Source organism: Ceratotherium simum, chromosome 18, assembly GCF_057802395.1.
Source record: "Ceratotherium simum simum isolate JZ-2026a chromosome 18, ASM5780239v1, whole genome shotgun sequence".
NCBI classification, from domain to species: Eukaryota; Metazoa; Chordata; class Mammalia; order Perissodactyla; family Rhinocerotidae; genus Ceratotherium; species Ceratotherium simum.
This window is the reverse complement of record NC_141917.1, coordinates 229376-249552: the sequence shown is the minus strand read 5'-3', so window position 1 is coordinate 249552 and position 20177 is coordinate 229376. Positions and strand designations below refer to the sequence as shown.

Below are 20177 nucleotides of genomic sequence, written 5' to 3'. Positions count from 1 at the left end.
CTGCACGTCTGCTTCCTCCTGGATCCTGTGATTTGCTCCATTAGCCTCTTTCCTGAGGGTCCATGATCCTCGTGTGCACTCGATCTAGGAGCGGGTGCAGGACGCCCCAGGAAGCCCCACGCCCACGGCGGAGCCTGTGTGCTAGTCTCAGTGCCTCGTGTTCTGGGGGGAAGCCTCGATGCTGGCCATCACTGGGTCCCTCCTCGAGGCGCCTGCCCTACTCACGCCTGAGGTGGGGCCACGTTGGGGCCTGGGCTCCGCTCCTGGGTGCGGCATCCACCCGCGGTGTGTCAGGGCCAGGGGCCCCGCCTCTTCTGCTGTGGGAGGGCCCAGCGCTCAGCCCTTCCTGGTCAGGTTTTCACCAGTTCTGTGAGCCAGGACCCACGGCGCCCACTCCATCACCCTCTAGTCTCCAAGTCTTTCACCTCAGAGCTCCTGTGTGGGCTGTGTGTCTTTAATCTCTCAATTCTCTTCGAGAACAGGTGTCCAGGGTCTAGAGCCTGGTCACCACCGTCCCAAATAACTTCCGCGGCTATTTCTCTTCTTCAGTTTTCAAGGACTTTATGAAGCCATCACTTATTTTTTATGAAGCCATCACTAACACTGCCTGAATTCACAGCTTTTTCCCTTGAAAATCCGCCCCATTGGCTGACCTGCTGGTGACTCCCGCTCATGACCCAGGTGCCTGCCCAACGCCCCCAATCCCCCCCAACCTGTCTCCAGCCCTCGCCTCCCCACACCCCCCTGAGCTCCCTGAGGGTCCCACACCTGAGCTCCACTCAGACCCTCATCAGCACGTCACCGGCTGCACTCCACGGCTGGCTTCCCTGAGGAGCCAGCATTGCGCCCAGACCAGCCGCCTAGACCAGCCGCCTGCATGAACCTCATGCCTGGGAGTGTCCTGCCCAGCGGCGCCCCCAGAAGGACTGTGTCCCTGGTCGGCCCAGCCAGCCTTCTCTTTACAGTGTTGGTTACTTGGGGTCCTTCACCCTTGGGCTTCCAACTAGGTTCCATTTTACCTTCTGCCTGAAAAGCTCGGAGGAAATTCTCTACGACGCTGGTTTTGCCATGAGAACTGGTGTCCTTCAGACACCCAGCCCCGGCCAGCCGCGGCCCCCTCCCGCCACCTCCCTGTTTCGGTCTGGTCAGTCTGGTGGTGGGAACTGAAGGCCTTCGCGACTGCGGCCCTGAACCTGACACAAATTGCCCCGTCCAGCCTTCCCCCAGCAGCTTTGAGATTTGTTACGGAAGCCCCCAGGACGCTCTGCAGGGCCGGGAGGGGGCCCTCGGCTTGGTCCTCGGCTCAGCTGACAGACAAGGCTCTGACACCAGCCCCTTATGCTGCCAGACCACAGGGGCTGCCTGGGCAGGGCACCCTTGGCTTAGGGCCCACATGGAGCCCTGGCTTCAAGGAGACCCTGCTGGGCAGCCTAACCCCTGCTCCCTCCAGAGTCCCACAGTGAGAGGCAGTGGGGCCGATCTCAGCTCTGCCCTTACTAAGATGTGACACTGGGCAACCTAGGAACCACTCCATGCCGCAGTTTCCCTATCTGTAAAGCAGAGACAGTGACAGTATCTGCCTCACAAGGTTGCTGGGGGTCGACTGAGTCCACGTGCTCCTCGGCTGGGCACTGCCCTGGCAAAGGCGATGCGGAGCTGCAACAGCAGCTTGGGGCACGGGTTTTGGAGGTGGTGGAGGCCTGAGTTTCTGCCCCAACCTGAGCTCCAACCTAAGGTCCCTCCCCTACAAAATGGATAGTTGCACCGGGCTGAAGAGTAGCCCCCAAATCCATGTCCACCTGGAACCTGTGAAGGTGACCTTATTTGGAAATAGGATCTTTGCGGATGTAATTAAATTAAGATGAGGTCACTCTGGATTAGGGTGGGCCCGAAATCCAATATGACTGGCGTCCTTATAGAGGGAAATTTAGACACAGAGACACACAGGGAAGGTCACCAGCCGCTGGGTGCACACAGGGAGCATGCTCTCCTCTGGAACCTTCTGGAGGAGCCCAGCCTGCCCACACCCTGCGTCCACCCCAGTGATCCTGACTCCAGACTTCTGGCCTCCAGAACTGTGAAGAGCACCTTTCTGTTGTCTCAGCCCCCACAGGAGACCAATCCAATCAGCTGAGTTCCAGCAGGCACATCCCTGGCACGTGATGACATTCAGAAAACATGAACTTCTACCTCCATCACCACCACTTATTACTACAGCCGTTGTTGTTGTCAGAAGCTACAGGGGAGACAAGGAGAGGTCAGAGCCCCAACCTTGGGCCCACTCTCTGTGAGGGCAGAGCTTGCTCAGTGCCCCGTCCACAGCAAACACCAGGAAAGGCAGTGAGCAGGCGTGCTGTGGCTGCAGCGGCGACGGTGTGTGCACATAAGAGCCGAGAGAACACCTGTCCCTCCATGAGGGGGAGCCGGGGAGGGGCCTGCTTGCAAAGAGGGGATCCTCATTGTTTCTTCTCTCCCCACGTTGCCCTGACGGTGAGCTCACTGCACAGAACCATGTGGCAGGAATGGTGGCTATACCTCCAAGAGAAACGCCCTCTTTCTAGTCAGGGGACCAGGAAAGGGTCCCTGGGAGGCAGCAAGTGTAGGGACAAGTCCTATAGAGAAGTGAGCAGGAGAAGGGCCCCCCAACTTCTGTGTGTGAACTGACACGAGTCCCGGCTCACCCCAAGTTGTGTGTGTGCGGAACACGCCCAGAGGAGCAAAGAAATGGCTCTGAGAGCTGCGCTGTGATCTGAACCACGGCCTGAGGCCCTGAGCAGTCACGTGAGGGGCTCGCAGAGGAGAGAAAGACCCTACTGGCTGAATCTAACCGAGCTGACTGACACCAAAACAAAGCAAAAAAGAGCCAACATTCCCCAGAGGGTTTTAACACAGCCCAGAGTCTCAAAACATATGTGGAAAACGTCCAGGATACAATCTGAATTTGGTTCCTCTTGCTGTTATAACAAATCACCACAACCATAGTGGCTGAAAACAATACAACATATGTTCTCACAGTTCTGTAGGTTAGAAGTCTGAAATGTGCCCTAACATCAAGGTGTCAGCAAGGCTGCGTTCCTTCTGGAGGCTCTGGGAGAGAATCCACTTTCTTGCCTTTTCTAGCTTATAGAGGCTGCCCGCCTTCAGTGGCTCATGCCTGGAGTCAATGTCTCTTCCACGTCTGAAGTCAGCCGTGTGGCATCTCTCTGACTCTCCTGTTGCTACATCTCTTTGTCTGACTGCAGCTGGGAAAGGTTCTCCACTTTTACAGATCCTTGTAATTACTCTGGGCCCACTCGCATAATCCAGGATCATCTCCCCATCTTAAGGTACACACTTTTAGTCACATCTGCACAGTCCTTTTTCCATGTAAAGCAACATATTCACAGGCTCCAAAAATTAGGATGTGAACATCTCTGGGGGCCATTATTCTACCTACCACACAATCCAAAATTACTGTATATACTAAGAACCAGGACATGAGAGTCATACTGAAGGGAAAAGACAATAAACAGATGCCAACTCTAAAATGACATAAATGGTGGAATTATCAGATAAGGATTTTAAAACAGTTAAAATAACCATCCTCCATGAGATAAAGGTAAGCACTTTGAAATGAAAACAAAGATTTTTAAAAGTCTCAGAGGAGAAATAGACACTATAAAAAAAGAACTAAATAGAAATTTTAGAACTGAAAAATAAAATATATGAAGTAAAAATTTCACTGGATGGGCTCAATAGCAGAATGGAAGTGACACAGAAAAGAGTCAGTAAAGTTTAAATCAATAGAAATTATCCAATCTGAGAGAGAAAGTATTGGAAAAAAGTGAACAGAGCCCCAAGGACCTGTGGGACAATATGAAAAAGTCTAACATTTGTGTCAGTGGAGTTTCTGAAATGGAAGAGAAAGAGATTGGTGCAGTAAAAAATATTTGAAGAAAAGTGGCTGAAAACTCCCCAAATTTGGTGAAAGACATAAATTTATAGGTTTAAAGTAGACTTCAGAACAAGGAAAATTACCAGCAATAAAGAGGCATTTTAGGGCCGGCCCCGTGGCTTAGTGGTTAAGTGCGCGCGCTCCGCTGCTGGCGGCCCGGGTTCAGACCCTGGGCGCGCACTGACACACCACTTCTCTGGCCACGCTGAGGCCGCGTCCCACATACAGCAACTCGAAGGATGTGCAGCAATGACATACAACTATCTACTGGGGCTTTGGGAGGGGGAAAAAAAGAGGCATTTTACATAATGATAATGATAGATGGGGCAATTCATGAAAAAAACATAATAATCCTAAATGAGTTTGCACCCTACAACAGAAATCCAAAATAGATAAAGTAAAAATAAAACTGAAAGGAAAAATACAAAATTCCACAATTATACTAGATGTCAATGCTTGTCTTTCAGGCTGAGACTAGACAGAAAATCAACAAGGATATAAAAGACAAACGTTATCAACAACTTAATGTGACTGACGTTTACAGAATACCTCGCCCAATGACAGAAGTCTAGTGAGGCCCACTTCCTGGTTCACAGATGGCTGCCTTTTCGCTGTGACCTCACACAGCAGGAGGGGCAAGAATCTCTATGGAGCCTCTTTTTATAAGGGCACTAATTCCATTCATGAGGGCTCCACCCTCATTACCTAACCACCTTCCAAAGGCACGACCTCCAAAATCCATCACATCAACATATGAATTTTGGGGGGGATACAAATATTCAGTCCATAGAAAAATTCAATGAAACCAATAATTGTCTTTCAAAAAAACCAATAAAACTGATAAACCTCTAGCCCAACTGACTAAGAAAAAATGAGAGAAGACACAAATTACCAATGGAATGAAAGAGAAGACATCACTACAGACTCTACAGACATTAAAAGGACAAAATGGGAAAACCATAAACAACCCTGAACCCACAAACCCAATAAAGTAGGTGAAATGGACCAATTCCTTGAAAGACACAAACTACTAAAATTCACACTAGAATAGATAACCTGAATAGTCCCACACTGATTAAAGAAATTGAATTCATAGTTAAAAATCTTCTAACAAAGAAAACTCCCGGACCAGTTGTTTTCACTAGTGAACTCTACCAAACATTTCAGGATGAAATAATACCAATTCTACACAGTCTCTTCCAGAAAATAGAAGAGAAGGGAACACTCGCAACTAATTTTATGACGCTTGCATTATCACGATACCAAAACCACACAAGGACATTACGAAAAAAGAGAACTACAAAAATACTTCTCATGAACATAAACACAAAAATCTCCACAAAACATTAGCAAATTTAATTCAGTAATATATGAATAAGACCTACCCTGGGCATGCAAGGTTGGTTCAATATTTGAAAATCAGTCAATGTAATTCACAAGGTTAACAGATTAAAGAAGAAAAACCATGACCATCTCAATAGATGCAGAAAAAGCATTTGACAAAATTTAATATCTGTTCATAATAAGAACTCTCAGAAAACAAGGAACAGAGGGAAATTTCTTATTCTGATATAAGGCATCTATAAAAAACAAGCGTAAACTAGTATCATCCTTAACGTTGAAGGACTGAAGTTTTCTCCCTAAGATCAGGGCAAGGCAAAGACATTCTCTCACCTCCCCTACTCTGCATTGTGCTAGAAGTCCCAGAAGTGCAACAAGGCAAGAAAAATCAGGAATGTAGACTGAAAAAGTAGATATAAAACTGTCTCTATTCTCAGACAACACGATAATCTATGTAAAATTCCCATGGAATCTACAGAAAATCTCCAAGAACTACTGATGAATTCAGCAAGGTCACAAGATACAAAGTCAGCCTAGAAAAATCTATTGTATTTATATATACTTATAATGAAAACTGAAAATAAAGAAGAGTTCCATTTATAATAGCAACCAAAACATTAAATACTTAGGTATAAATCTAACAATACACACAGGACCTATAAACACTGAGAAAAGTAATAAAAGACCTAACAAGTGGAGAGAGACACTGTGCTCATGAAATGGGAGCGTCAGCACCCTTGGGATGTCGATTCTCCCCAAACTGACCTACCAATTTAACACAATCTCAATCAAAATCAGGAATTTTTGTAGACATCAATAAGCTAATTTTAAAACTTATATGGAAAGACAGAAGAGCTAGAATAGTCAAAACAATTTTTAAAAAGAACAACAAAACTGGAATATTCACACTCTGATTTCAGGACTTACTATCAAGCTACAGTAATTAAGACAGTATGGTATTGGTGAAAGGTCAGACAAACAGATCAACGGAGCAAAATAGCAAGTTCGGAAAGAGACTCACAAAAATATGGCCAACTGATTTTTTACCAAAGTGTAAAGGCAATTCTATGGGGAAAGGATAGTCTTTCTAATAAATGATTCTGAAGCAACTGGACATTCATATGCAAAAACAATAAATCTTGACTTATACCTCACCCTTTATACCAAAGTTAACTACAAATGGATTACAGACCTGAATGCAAAAGGTAAAACTATAAACTCCGGAAAAAAACATTTAAAAGAACCTTTGTAACCTTAGGTTAGGTAAAGAGTTTTTAAATGTGACACGAAAATCTTCATCTATTAAAAAATAAATTGATAAATTGGACTTCAACAAAATTAAATACTTCCGCTCTCTTCAAGAGCCTGTCAAGAGAATGAAAAGACAAGCCACAGACTGGGAGAAAATATTTATAATCAAGCACATTGCAGAGGACATGCGTCCAGAATACATAAGGAACTCTAAACTCAATGTAAGAAAGCAAACTGGCAGATTTATTTATATGAGTGAAGTTTACAAGGAGGACCTGTGGATGGCAGACAGACGCCTGGACAGAGCTCAGCACTATTAGTCACAATGGAAATGCAAATTGAAGGAGGTTCCATGTACACCGATTAAAGTGGCTTTGAACAAAGGTCACGCCACACAATACCAAGGATTCGGAGAAACTGGAACCCTGTTCCTGCTGGTGGGGAGGTGACACGGCACAGCCACTCTGGAAAACAGTGTGACAGCTTCTTATAAAGTCAAGAACACACTCAGCACCAGCAATCACACACGTAGGTCTCACCCAAATAAAACGAAATCTATATTCAGAGAAAAACCTGCATGTGACTGATTATCGCAGCTTTATTCATAAACACCAAATCCTGGAAACACCCTAAACGTCCCTCGGTGGTTAGCCGGGCAAGCACACTGAGGCACATCTGTACTACAGAACGCCAGAAACTGAGCGGCAGCAGCCAGACCCCAAAGGCTACATGCTGCGGGAGTCTGCTCACGGGGCATTCTGAGGACAGACGGAGGACATGGCCGCGGTGGCGGGGCGGGGAGGGGGGGGGGCGCTGGGGGAGGGGGCCGGGTCTGACTGCAAATGGGCACCACAAGGAAAATCGGGCGGTGGGGGGGATTGTTCTGTATCTTGATTACAGCAGTGGTCACACCACACCACCAAAAAACGAGTTTTAGCATGTACAAATTTAAAAATAAGTGCTAGAAAAAGTATGGTGCAGCCACAGTACACCTGAACTCCAGCCGGGGTCAAGTGGTCAGGGGTGTCCTTCTGGTCCCCAATAGGCCCCTGCGAGCACGCTGCCGTGTCTGCACTAACCACCACATCTTGCAGCCCACCTCAAAGGCAGAAACAAAGCCCAGGGTGCTGCTCTCCCTGTCCATCTGATGTGTGTGCTTCCAGAACCTTCCATTCTGTCCTGCCTCATCCCTCTGCTGGTTTCTTCTCCAGACGGTTGTTTCTCTCTTCTCCCCCAGTCTCCCACCCCCCATGCCTCCTCTGTCACCCCTGTTCCTAGTGCCTGTGCCGAGGAGCGCACTGGGGGGCAGCTCGATCATCTGCCCTGGCTTCTGGGGAGCCAAGGGCCTGCAGCCACTGAACGCGGATGCCAGTCCCACTGAAGCCCCAACGGGCACCCTGGACTGGCCCTGACGGGCCCCCGGACCAGCCCCAATGGGCCCCCTAGACCAGCCCCTGCCTGGGATAAGCACCCTGGACCAGCCCCCAGTGGGCCCCCTGGACCAGCCCCCAGTAGGCCCCCTGGATCAGCCCCAGTGGGCACCCTGGATCAGCCCCAGTGGGCACCCTGGACCAGCCCCTGCCTGGGACAGACACCCTGGACCAGCCCCCAGTGGGCACCCTGGACCAGCCCCTGCCCGGGACAGACACCCTGGACCAGCTCTGACGGTCACAAGTGGGATGTTCAGGGGTTCATTTTTAATCCCTTTCGTGCTGCACTCTGTTATATTCAGACTTTCAGATCTGAAGCCCACGGGCCCTGGATCAGCCCCCGACGTGCCCCCTGGACCAGCCCTAACAGCTCCAGATCTCGGTTTCTTCATCTTAAGATAACAGACATTAGACCACAGGCACTGTAAAGTCTGTGCAGCTCTAAATGTTTTATGCATTTATGATGCTGTGCCATAAACCTCTCCTTTTTCCCAGTGTATCTTCAAGAGACTGAAGATTGGAAGCGAAAGCTGGGATTTTCTTGTTACCATTGTTTGATTTGCTTATTTTGCTGTTTGGGAATATTTTTAAACTTCAAAAATAGTCTCTAACCCCAAAGGTTGAGAATTGCCACACTGCAAATGCTGTGAAGAACCCTTATCATATAACCCACCCTGATTCTAGTCAAAGGAACCTTCCAGAAACTTCCTGTAGGCCACAGAGAACGTTAAACAAGAAGCAGCGAATGAGGCTTCAGGAACTGCTGGACGGAGTCAGGGGGTGGGGGCTTCACACGGTCTGGCGGGGGAGCCTGGCGGGCAGGTGGGCACCAGGACAGCCCACAGTGCCCAGAGCAGACGGGCAGCAGACCCGACCCCCCAGCCTTGGGACCTCTTCCTCACAAAGTCCCACCGGAGGGTAGCTCCAAAAACATTCCCACGCTGGGCAGCAGGACGCGGAAACCAGGGCCAATGACCTGGCTGGGCACCGCCCTCCCCTGCTTCCCAGGCCCCGGGAGTCAGGTCTGGTCATCTCCTGGGCTTCAGCCTCAGCCAGGACTGCCACCCTCGTCCTGAGGCCCCCAGGGAAGACCTGGTCCATGAGCAGAAACGCCCGGGAGGGCGCCCCCATGCAGGGCAGGGCAGCCTCCGAGGTGCGCAACTCTGCAACACCCATCTCCGGGGGGGACACCCAGAGGGGCAGGGGCAGGACACGGTGAAACAGCCCCTGAGCTCTAAATGGAGATGGATCGGGCGCCCTGTGCACATGCTTCCGTATTTACAGCTCGGAACAAGGTTTAAGAAAGCTTTTACGACTAGGATTTTATGATTAAGATGTTGTCATCTTAATTCTGAACATGAATAAGAACAGAGCAACACCAGTTATCTTTTGCCGAGAATACACTTCAAACCAGCACACGTTTTCCAGCTCCAGTTTTACAAGCACTGACGGAAAAAAGCAATTTTAAAGGAAAAAGAATATATAAGAACTTGCTTCCTAAAGACCTGATAAATGACGAAGTGTGGAATCTGGCCTCTGCTCAAAGCACCAGTGTGTCCCAGAGTGTGGTGATGTCCACGCCCCCTCCAGACGGAGGGACGTGGCACCTGTACCTGCTCTGAGAGTCTGAGACGGGAGCCCCCAACGTCCGTCATGCTGAGGGTTTCCACAGAAATTAAACTCAAACCTGGCGAGTACAAGAATGTACTTCCTCACATATTGTTATTTTTTAAAAAAGGAAATGATTCATAAGCTCATTGATCCTCATGAGAGCACATCAAACCCCTCAGCAAGGGCAGAGGCCTTGGGGGCCATGGGGGTCATAGGGGTCATGTGGGGGTCATAGCGACCCTGTGGGGTCGTGGGGGGTTGTGGGCATCATAGGGACCATGGGGGTTCGTGGGGGCCATGAGGGGGCTGTGCAGGGTCATGAGGGGTTGTGGGGTCTCTGTGGGGACCATCGGGGGTCATGGGGGTCAGGCAGGGTCATGCGGATCCATGGGGGCAGGTGGGAACACAGTACCACCCAACTCCGTTTAGCACCAGCACCCCCAGATCCTATGCTGCAAATGCCTCCCACTCCCCTCAAATCAGTCTCGATGCTTTCCACCTGTCTGTCAATCTGTCCGTCTGTCATCCTTATGGGGCCCCACTGTGCTCAGCCACCTGCCTGGGTGCTGGAAACGGGGGCTCAGAGGGCTGGACAAAGTGCACAGATGATGAGAAGATGCAGTGTGAACCGAGGGGACATCAGGGCACCAAGAAGTCACGGGGGGAGGGGGACCTGAGAAGATGGAGGCAGGACAGGGTCCTGGGGGCGGGGGGGTCTGGGGAGGGAAGGCCTGGGAAAAGTGGAGGGGGACACAAGGAGGAACAAGTTGGCCAAAGCCACCCCCGCGAGGCCAGGCCACTAGGCCCTGGAGGTCATTACTCCATCCTCTCTTCTTTGTAAGGTTCAAAATCTCTAATAAAAGTTGAAAGTGAAGAAAGGGAGAGGGCCCACACTCTCTGACAGGCTCAGCAGTCCCCCGTTCTCCTCTTCACGGTAAGAGCCAGTGTTGGCTGCATGGAGAGTGAAGACACAGACAGGGACAGATTTCAAGGCCTGAGATGATCAGAGGGCCACGCCGGTTAAACAGCGGAACATCCAAGACTCTGAGCAGACGCACCAGGGAAGCAGCCAAGATGAGCTTAGAGGTAGGACCCTGGACTGAAGCGGGAGGGGCAGCCCCTCCAGAGGGGGTGTGGGCGTGCAAGGGGGCTGTGCAGGGGAGACGGTGAGGTAATCGGCGCAAAGGCAGGGAAGGGCCTCTGCAGAGGGCTGGCCACGGTGGGTGGACGGGCCAGCTGCAGCAAGGACCTGGGGATTCCCTTCAGGATCTGCCTCTGACAGGTCTTCAGGCTGCCGTGAGGTGGGTTGGGGTGCAGAGGAATCGCCTACAGGGGCTGCTGCCGGCACTCAGCAGGCGGTGGCTGAACATCACCCAGCACAGAGGGCGCCAACACGCCACCATTTCTGCCCTCAGAAGTGTCCACCTAACAGATGGCCCGAACGTGGGGGGCAAGGACATGGGGCCCAGCCTCTCCCGGGACGGCCAGGGGAAGGACAGCTTTAGGGGCACCGTGGCTGCTGGTTACCGGGTGGCTGCTACGGGCTTCCCTCCCTCTGGCCCCCGCCCTCTTGTGGACTGACGGCCTGCGTCTTGGCCCCTGGTGGAGGCAGCGACGCCCTCACTCTGTGGACCAGCAACTTGATCAACCAGAAAGTTCCACCTCACCATCTTATCCTGCTTAAGAAACTGACCAGGGCTGTCCCCCGTCCCCATGTAACAGGCCCACGTGAGAGATCAAGGGAAGCAGTTCAGAGTCACTGGGGGTGGCAGTTTGTCTCAGGTGCAAAAGCCAATGTGGGCGGGTGACGTCCAGCATGTAACATCAATAAAGCCATGAGCCAGAAAGCCCGCCAGACCCCGGGAAGCTCAATGCACAATTTTCTATCCTTAATTTGAGGAAAAAAAACCTTGCTTAATTTTTTACTAGGTTCTCCCACTGACAAGCAAAACCAGAAAATGCAGAATGAAAAACGACTTTCAGATCTGAAGCCCGTGGGCCTCAAGGTCATTGGCTGGCTCTCTCTGTCCCGACCTGCTGACCTCACCCGGAGCCCCTGCTGCCCCCAACCAGGGCGGCTCTGGCTCCATCCTCCAATGCTTCTTAGCCTGAACTTCTGGGTCATGGTAAATGGTCACAACCTAAGGGCCCTGGGGTGGGGTCTGCACACCCCACACTGGCTGCTCGCAGGGCGAATGGGGGCTCACCTCCAGCAGCAGCCTTCCCTCCAGCACTGCGGACCCTCCGCGCAGACCGCTGTCTCCTGGTGCGGGGGCACTGGCCGCTGACTGCCGCGGGCACTTCTCCTGCAGGGCTGTCAGAGAACAAGGCATGTCAGCACCCTTCCCAGGCCTGGTCACACTTCCCTGTGTCCCCAACTTTCACCCCATGGTTCCTGGCTGCCACCCTCTGTGGGCAAAGCCGAGTTCCACGCTGACCTATGGGCTCCTCACCACCCTGGCGGACGCACTGGGGCAGCTCGGCCTCCCAGGGCGAGTGGGGCAGGAGGAGCCCACTTGGCTCCCGAAGCTGCTCTCTGCACCCTCCGCAAACCCCTCAGAACCTGCCAGGCCTCGGGGAACCCCTAGGGGTCCCCACAGCTCCTCTTCTGAGACCCAAGTGCAGGTGGGTCTCCAAACAGAGCGCCGTAGGGCTAAGTCTGACTGCCCTTGGGAGTCCCGCATGCCCTCGTCATGGCTGTCTCTCTCTCCCAGAGCCCACCCCTCAGCTCCCCTCTTCCTGCTGCAGAGCATCCCACACCCCAAGGGCGCCCATGACTGCCCTGAGTGCTCGGCGGAAAGGGAAGGCCTGCTCGCGTGGCCACCTTCCCTTTGACGGGTGGCCCCTGAAGAAGGCGGTTTCCTGGTGCCTCTCCCATCCCCACCCCCCAGTCTGGCCTCAGCTCCTCTTTGGGGTGAAGAGCTCAGATAGACAGACGTGCAGGTCAGACAGACAGACATCGTTCACATCCCTGCTCGCTGGCGCTGGTCGCAGGACCCCCAACTCCACGTGCAGCATCCTCCTCGGCACCCGGGAATCCTGGGAGGACCCCCGGGGGCTGCTGAGAGGATGGGGGAAAACGGGCTTTCAGGGCCTCGCTTGGTGGAGGGCGGGGTGGGGGGAGCCCTGCGCAGCTTCCCCTCATTTCTGGGATCCGAGAACTGAAGCTACAGGTGACCTCAGGGTAACTGGGGTCAAAGGGCCATCGCTCGGTGGGGCACTTGCACTTGCTGTGGTCTGGGAGAAGACACAAACTCGGACGTTCTCTGGAACCCAGCAGCCGTACCGAACCCTTCCTCCAGGTTCTCACCAGGTAGTCTGCTTCTGATTGTGGGGAGCTTCGCCCCCACTTCCCCGCAGAGCTGCCCAGACCTGAGGTCGGCCACACACCGACTGTGCCCTCGGCCACGCGAGTGAGCCGGGCAGCACCTGCCCCACAGGGCACATGTCAGAACACAGTCCCCTGGCCCCCAGGACAGCAGGCCCCTGACGTGCGCTGCAGGTGAGACAGTCTGACCCTCCTCCCGTCAGGCTGGACCTGCTCCTCCTGGGGCCAGGACCACGTCAGGCAGAGACCCTGACCCTCACCCGCACCAGGCCGAACTGCTGGACAAGCAGGCGTCCCCTGCCAGGCAGGGACCGCACAGGGCCCCCTCATTTAAGTCCTCTGGGGCCAGGTGCAGGCGCGCTGACAAAGTGCCCATGGGGGCCAAGGGCTGGATGCAGCAGGTGGCCCTTGGAGAGCCCACAGACGGTGACCACGTGGTGGAACTGCTGTGGCCTTTGCTCTCCAGCTGGCCTCTCCATCCCTCCCTCTCTCAGAAGCCCTTGCTCCACAACCCTCTTCTCCTGCAGCCAATAAGCACTAGACCTCTGTTCACAGCAGTAAGTATAACAAGAAATGAACCCCTTTCCTGGGCCGGAAACCCGGTGTATTCTGGGAAGCATGAGCAGCCACTTCTGGGGTCCCGGGAGAGGTGCAGAGGCCACCCCTCCGAAGGAAACCCTCACCCATCACTAGTTTTCAAGGCAGTGAAACAGCTTTGAGACGTCACAAGTGGGACACTCAGAGGTTTATTTTTAATCCCTTTCGCCAGCACTCTGCTATATTCAGAGAGGGGGAAGCTCCAGTGCATCAAGCTCAGGCCACTCCTTCTTCCCCCTCGCAGGAGCCGCAAACAGACCCAGGAGAAGCTGTGGGCGCCCAGCCCCGAGGAACCTTCTGGTCTCAGAACGTCCTGACGGCTGAGGGGAGCTCTGAGAGAGGGTCACACAGGAACCCGTGTTCTCGTAGACTGAGACACAGGAGGAAAATCGCAGACCTGCCAGCCTCTGCAGAGCCAGTGTCCACCCCTCAGCCCCACAGCGGCATCACAAGGGCCAGGCCAGCTTCCTGCCCACCCAACGGTCCAGCCCTGCCGCCATCAGGTGGGAGAGGGCGGAGCCCAAGCAGCGCCTGGGGCGGATTTAGGGCTCAATGAAGGCCACGAAGCGTGCTGGGGGCCAGGGGCAGGTCCCCCATCTCGGTGCACCTGGGGTGGCCTGCCCACCAACCCAGACCACCAAGGCCTCCGGCACAGCAAACTCCATTGCAGGGTCGCCCATCCCCACCCCAACTCAGCCGGCTCCCCGCCCCCAGCGAGGGGAAGGGGAGGTTTGGGGCTGGACTGTCCCCGCCTTCCTGTCCTCTCCCCCTGCAGACCCCGTGGGTGGGGGATGCTAAGCCGACACCTGTGAGGCTGGGGTGGGGGGATCCCCGGGCTGTGTCGTCACCGTGGACGCTGACCCACCCCTGCGATGCGCACAGTTCGCTCCCAGAGTCAGGGACCTCGGCCCATGCAGGGGCAGCGCTAGTGCGGGAGGGTGGGGGTCACTAGGCACGCCCCGTCCACACTCACTGGAGGCACAAGTGGGGGACACCCCTCCCTCACTTCTCTCCCCTCCCCCGCAGTCTCTGCACCCGGACATCGGCCCCAAAGCATCGTGCCCCCCCGCACGTCCCTGCACCTGGACACTGGCCCCCCAGCATCGTGCCCCCTCGTGGGCACCCCCCTTTCTAACTTCTCTCCCCTCCCTCGCAAGTCTCTGCACCCGGACACTGGCCCCCCAGCATCGTGCCCCACCGCGGGCACCCCTGTTTCTAACTTCTCTCCCCTTCCCCGCAGGTCCCTGCACCCGGACACCGGCCCCCCAGCATCGCGTGCCCCCATACCCCCACTTCCCTCCTCCGCAGCCGCATTCCGGCGGGCACGCCCGGCGGGGCTCCTGTCACGCGATGGGGCCTCAGCCACAGTGACAGCCGCCTGGACCCCAGCCAGGGCCTCGCGTGCGAGCAGGGCAGCCGGCGCGCCCCACCCCCAGGCCTGCGGCAAGACAGGGAAACCAAATGCGCTGGGAGACCGTCCTGCAGGACTGAGCAGCGGGTGGGGGTGGCTCTGCGGAAAATCTGTCTGCGCTGACAGCGCTGCCGCCTCACTTCCCAGGTCCCCCAATTCAGCGGACACAGGATGCTGAAATGGGGTGCAAACTCCAGTGGGGGTGGGGGGCAGAGCTGGGATCTGGGGGCTTGCCGGGTCATCCCTCTTACCTGTGGGCGAAGGTGATGACACAGCCACAGGCCATGGGGGCAGCCTCGCCAGGTAAGCAGAGGCGCCCCTAGGTACCCCCCCAGCAACTCCAGCCTCAGCTCTGCCCAGTCACTGGGTCTGTTATTTCATCTCAGGGTTTCCTCCTGGGTCACCTCCTCTCTTCTCCTTGGACTGCCACTGTCTCACCTGAAGGTCTGACCTGGGAAGGAGCCCTGCCCCCGAGGGGGGAGCGGGAGGGGCCCCTGCAGACAGACTCCAGCCCAACCGTGCCCACCTCTCCATGCCAGGTCTCCCCTGTGACACGGACAAGCACACCTCGTGGTTCCTGGTGCCCCCTCATCCACACCTGATTTTTCCTGGTAACAGGTCAGGGAGAAAGGTTGGCAGGGAGCAGGTGCTGGGGTATCCTTTCAGGGAGCTGGTGAAAGTGTGAAGAGAGAGCTGCTGTGGTCCCCCAAGGCCAGGCTTGGTGAGGAGGTGGCGAGGAGGTACGTTCCAGGGACAAGAGGTGCCCCAAGGCCCAGGTGGGGATAGAGAGGCCTGTCTACGTCCAAGAGCCCCGGGCCCCTCATGAGCCACTGGCCCTGCCCCGTCCACAGAAAAGAGGCCAAGCCACGTCCCATCCGCCCCACCCAGGTCCTCCTTCACCCCAGCCTGGCCTCTGAGGGCCAGCAAGAGATGGGGGGGCCTCCAAGAGCCCTGGTCCCATAGAAGTTGTCCTCACCCTGGGCAGAGCCTGGGCTGGCATTCGGCATCTGGTCCATTAGACAGCTCAGGGACACAAGGCAGGAAGAAGATGCCGGGGCCGCCCACTCCCAGAAATGAACGGGACTCCCCGGCTCAAGCAGCTCAGCCTGACTCCTCACAGAAGCCTGGGTTGGCCTCTGTCCTTACAGCTCCCTCCCCTACTGTGTCGCCCAACAACCCCCAGAACTTCAGCCACACTTGAGATTCTCACTGCCCAGTCCAAGCTCTCCACCAACTGTCTTCAGAATAACCAGGACCAACCTTTCTCCCACTTCATGATTTCTTGTATCCCTGAAAAGGTTCGTCTGGAACAGAGGGAATTTGAAGAATTATCATGGAGACAGTGGACATCCCTGTGAAGATGCTACACACACAGCCATGCAGGTCTGGCCAATGAGAGGTGCCAAGTGTTCCTAGTGGAGGAGAAGCTTGAAGACTCCCCCATCTCTGCCTCTGGGTGGTGCCGTGATGCCCAGAAGGTGGCACCCACTTTGCTCCCAGCTCAAGTGAAGCCAACTCTTGGGCAGTCAGGACAGGTGAGCCCAGGATGGAGGATGCACTGAACGTGGGATGCAGGGGGCTCTCCCGACACCCACTCTCTCCATGATGACCGAGCATGTTTGTGGGTGCCATGCAGTGCAGTACAGCTGGACCAAGGGGAGCAAATGACCAGGGCCTGGCAAGGAGGACGGTTGGGCACTACAGGGAAGAGAGAGGGGGGGTCCAGGGGATGGAGAGAGGGCAGGTGCTCCAGGGGAGGGAGGAATGGAGGGGGGATAGAAGGAGGGATGGAGGGATGGAAGGAGGGTGCTCCAGGGGAGGGAGGGATGGAAGGGGAGATGGGGGGGGATGGAGGGAGGGATGGAGGGATGGAGGGAGGGTGCTCCAGGGGAGGGAGGGATGGAAGGGGAGATGGGGGGGATGGAGGGAGGGATGGAGGGATGGAAGGAGGGTGCTCCAGGGGAGGGAGGGATGGAAGGGGAGATGGGGGGGATGGAGGGAGGGATGGAGGGATGGAAGGAGGGTGCTCCAGGGGAGGAAGGGATGGAGGGAGGGACGGAGGAGGGTGGGGAGCTGCATGGGAGGGCCCAGTGCTCCACCTCTGACCCCTGCTCCCCATCCCAACTGTGTCTACAAAGACCTCTGCAATTTTGACACCACATTAGTGGAGTTTCACCTCACAGTTTTCAGACATTCAAACTATCTCTCCCTTCACTTTTAAAGAACTGAAAGACAAACTCCTTGTTTTGCCTTTGGAAGATGACCATGAAATATACATATCCATATCCTGGCCTGGAGGAGACTCCCAGAGGGGCAGCATGGGGGCACGGGCGAGGTAGGGGGCAAGCCGGAGGCCTCCCCATCCCCAGCCTTCTGTCCTCCTGGCCATGCCCCCTCTGCCCCCACAACCAGGCAGCCCCACCACCACCCTACCCTCCCCAGGCAGTGCCCCCTCCTGTGAATCACAAGGATGATTACACAATGACACACAGGGGCCCCCACAGTGGGCTCACCACAGGTGGGCATTTACATCTCTTAATCCCTACATTAGCCAGCCAGGTGGGCCCAACAGGTGAGACCAGAGGCAGGGAGGGGTGGATGGAGGGGGAGTAACCAGCAGGGTGTGTGTGAACACTGTGCATGTGTGAGGCTGTGTGTGTGTTTGTGAGGGTGTGTGTGAACGTTGTGTGAGAGGGTGTGTGTGAATGCTGTGTGTGTGAGGGTGTGTGTGAACACTGGGTGTGTGAGGGTGTGTGTGAACACTGTGAGGGTGTGTGTGAATGCTATGTGTGCTAATATTGTGTGTGTGAGGGTGTGTGTGACACTGGGTGTGTGTGTGTGAACACTGGGTGTGAACATTGTGTGTGAGGGTGTGTGAACACTGGGGGTATGTGTGTGACCACTGGGTGTGTGAGGGTGTGTGTGAATGCTGTATGTGAGGGTGTGTGTGAACATTGTATGTGAGGGTTTGTGTGAACGCTGTGTGTGAGGGTGTGTGCTAACATTGTGTGAGGGTGTGTGTGAACATTGTGTGTGAACACTGTGTGTGTGTGTGAACATTGGGTGTGTGAGGGTGTGTGTGAACACTGTGTGTTGGGGTTAAGACAATGAATGGGAGAAACCGACTACTTTGTGCAGGATGCTTTTCACACACGGTTCGGGCGTATTTAACAGCATGAGAAAGTGCATATGACACGCACGTGGGGGGAGGAGAGGGTCCCGGCAGGTGGGTACTGGGGTAGGTGTGCATCCTTCCAAAACCTACAGTGACAGAGATGAAGAGAAGGGATTCAAACTGCCGTTCAAAGCCCCAAGTTCCCTTGGGCAAGAAAAACCATCAGGGGTGTAAATAAACATGCTCATTTCAAGCAATCACGGTATTTAGAAAATGAGAGCACGTTCCAAGATGAATATTGCATCAAATTGCTGATTTCTACAGAAAGAATTTCCACATTTTCCCAAATGCACCCGGCGAGCTTTGGAGATTTCACACTTCAGTACTACTCAAAAGCAGCCACGAAAACTGCACTTCCTGAGAGCCCGCGATGATGGGGAAGCGGCGGCTGCCTGACATTTCTCTGGTCAAGAGAGTTTCCAAACACTTTCCCAGATCACTGAGCCTGGGAGCCCATGGAGGGCTCTGCAGTAACTCGGGTCATACGTCCTGCAGAGGAAATGCACCCTTTCCTTTAATCCCCACGTTACCCCGCAAGATGCAACCAGAAAGAGCGCTTTGGGAAGAAAAAGGAATACCATTTACACGCGTTGCAGATCCATATTCTCTTCGTGATGTGAAACATCTGGAACAAGCCAACTATTTGGCATTTTTGTCAAGTTTCAGTACATCAGAAGGAAAGTACACCAGGCCAAGCTGAGGGTTCAAGAAACACTGTGTAAAGCAAAATACCCCCCACAAAGTGTGCCAGAGCTTTTAAAAAATCAAATATTTATTCAATTAGTAACTGCTCGGTGCGCAGGTGTAAAGATACACTTGCTCAAGCCACCATGCAGGACCCATTGCACTGGCAGCACCGAGGGTCCAGGAACCCCGATCTTGGAGTTAAGACGGGACAGAGCCTCGTCAGGGACACACCAGACCATCCTCAGTAGCAGCTCCGGCTGACGACTGTCCCAGTGCCGTCCACCTACAGGCCCAGCGGCCTGCGCTTTGCAGGAGTGCCTGCTCAGCTGTCAGAAAACACCTGATCCATGTATAAAAAATGAATTTATAAGTAAATTAATAAAGAAGCCTCCAGTTACACAACCTTGAATTTGCAAATAACCCCATCTTGGAATTGCCTGTCAGTCATCGTTGCCTTCGATTTCCTCACACAAATCACTCACAAGTCACTGTCGTGCCTAATTCATGGGCGACAGATACAGACTGAACTGAGTAAAAAGTAGTGCGTGAAAGGTCTCATGCTCTCTGCTGTCCAGGTGCACGGGGCCTCCTAAAGGACGTGATCATTCATTCGCTTCTGCAGTCATTCATTTCTTCAGCATCTACATTGCCAATCCCTGTCCTGGGCTGTCCACAGAGAAGGAGATGGACACGACTGCAGGACACACAGCTAAGTGCTAAGGAGAAAAAGAGCGGGCGGGGAGGCTCTGTCAGGGCTGGGCCGGTGGTGATGCTGAAAGTGTGCTGGGGAAGAAGGCCCGCGTGCGAGGGGAGACCGAGGAAAGGCCAGCAGATGCTACATCCCAGTCCCCACGGCCACGGCTGCCCACTCGCCTGCGGCCCACCTGCCTACCCACAGTGAGGAAAGCGCTGGTTGTTCTTACACTTCTCTTCATACAAGGCCTGGATGGCCGAAAACGCCAAGTGCTCCTAGAAGCTTCACGCGTAACGCACCTCACAAACCCTTACACGCATCCACGCTCCCCAACACTGCAGGACTGCGTCCTGCGCTGCCACCACCCTCCCCCATCCTCCCCACTCCTGGCTCCCCTGGGGACATGCTCTGCCCACCAGCCCTCGGGAGCTGCCACGATTCACACTGCAGAGCAACTTTTCAGGTTTGCAGTTTTCTTTGTTCCTCTTCTGTTCGTTTGTTCCTGTTTTACTCTGAGACAGTGCCAGGTTTACAGAAAAGTTATAAGAATAGACAAAGCACCCAAAAACCCTCTGCCCAGAGACTCCACTCAAGTTCCCCCCAGTCCCACTAACATCCTCTGAGCCAGGGGTCTGGTCCTGGGTCCCACGTGCCCCCACCGCTCTGCTCCCCTTCCAACGGAAAGGCCAAAGCTCCTTGGTCTCTCCTCGACTTTCAT

At 54.3% G+C, this 20177-nt stretch overlaps 1 protein-coding gene across 2 annotated transcripts in view; it reads right to left on the bottom strand.

The window, feature by feature from the left end:
• AHRR (aryl hydrocarbon receptor repressor) overlaps positions 1–20177 on the bottom strand; it is an 82711-nt gene that overhangs the window by 35864 nt on the left and 26670 nt on the right. For both annotated transcript variants that reach the window (XM_087443073.1, XM_087443074.1), the window contains exon 4: positions 11775–11881. In XM_087443073.1, the coding sequence (XP_087299199.1) occupies positions 11775–11881 (107 nt within the window). The remainder of the gene's footprint in view (positions 1–11774; positions 11882–20177) is intronic.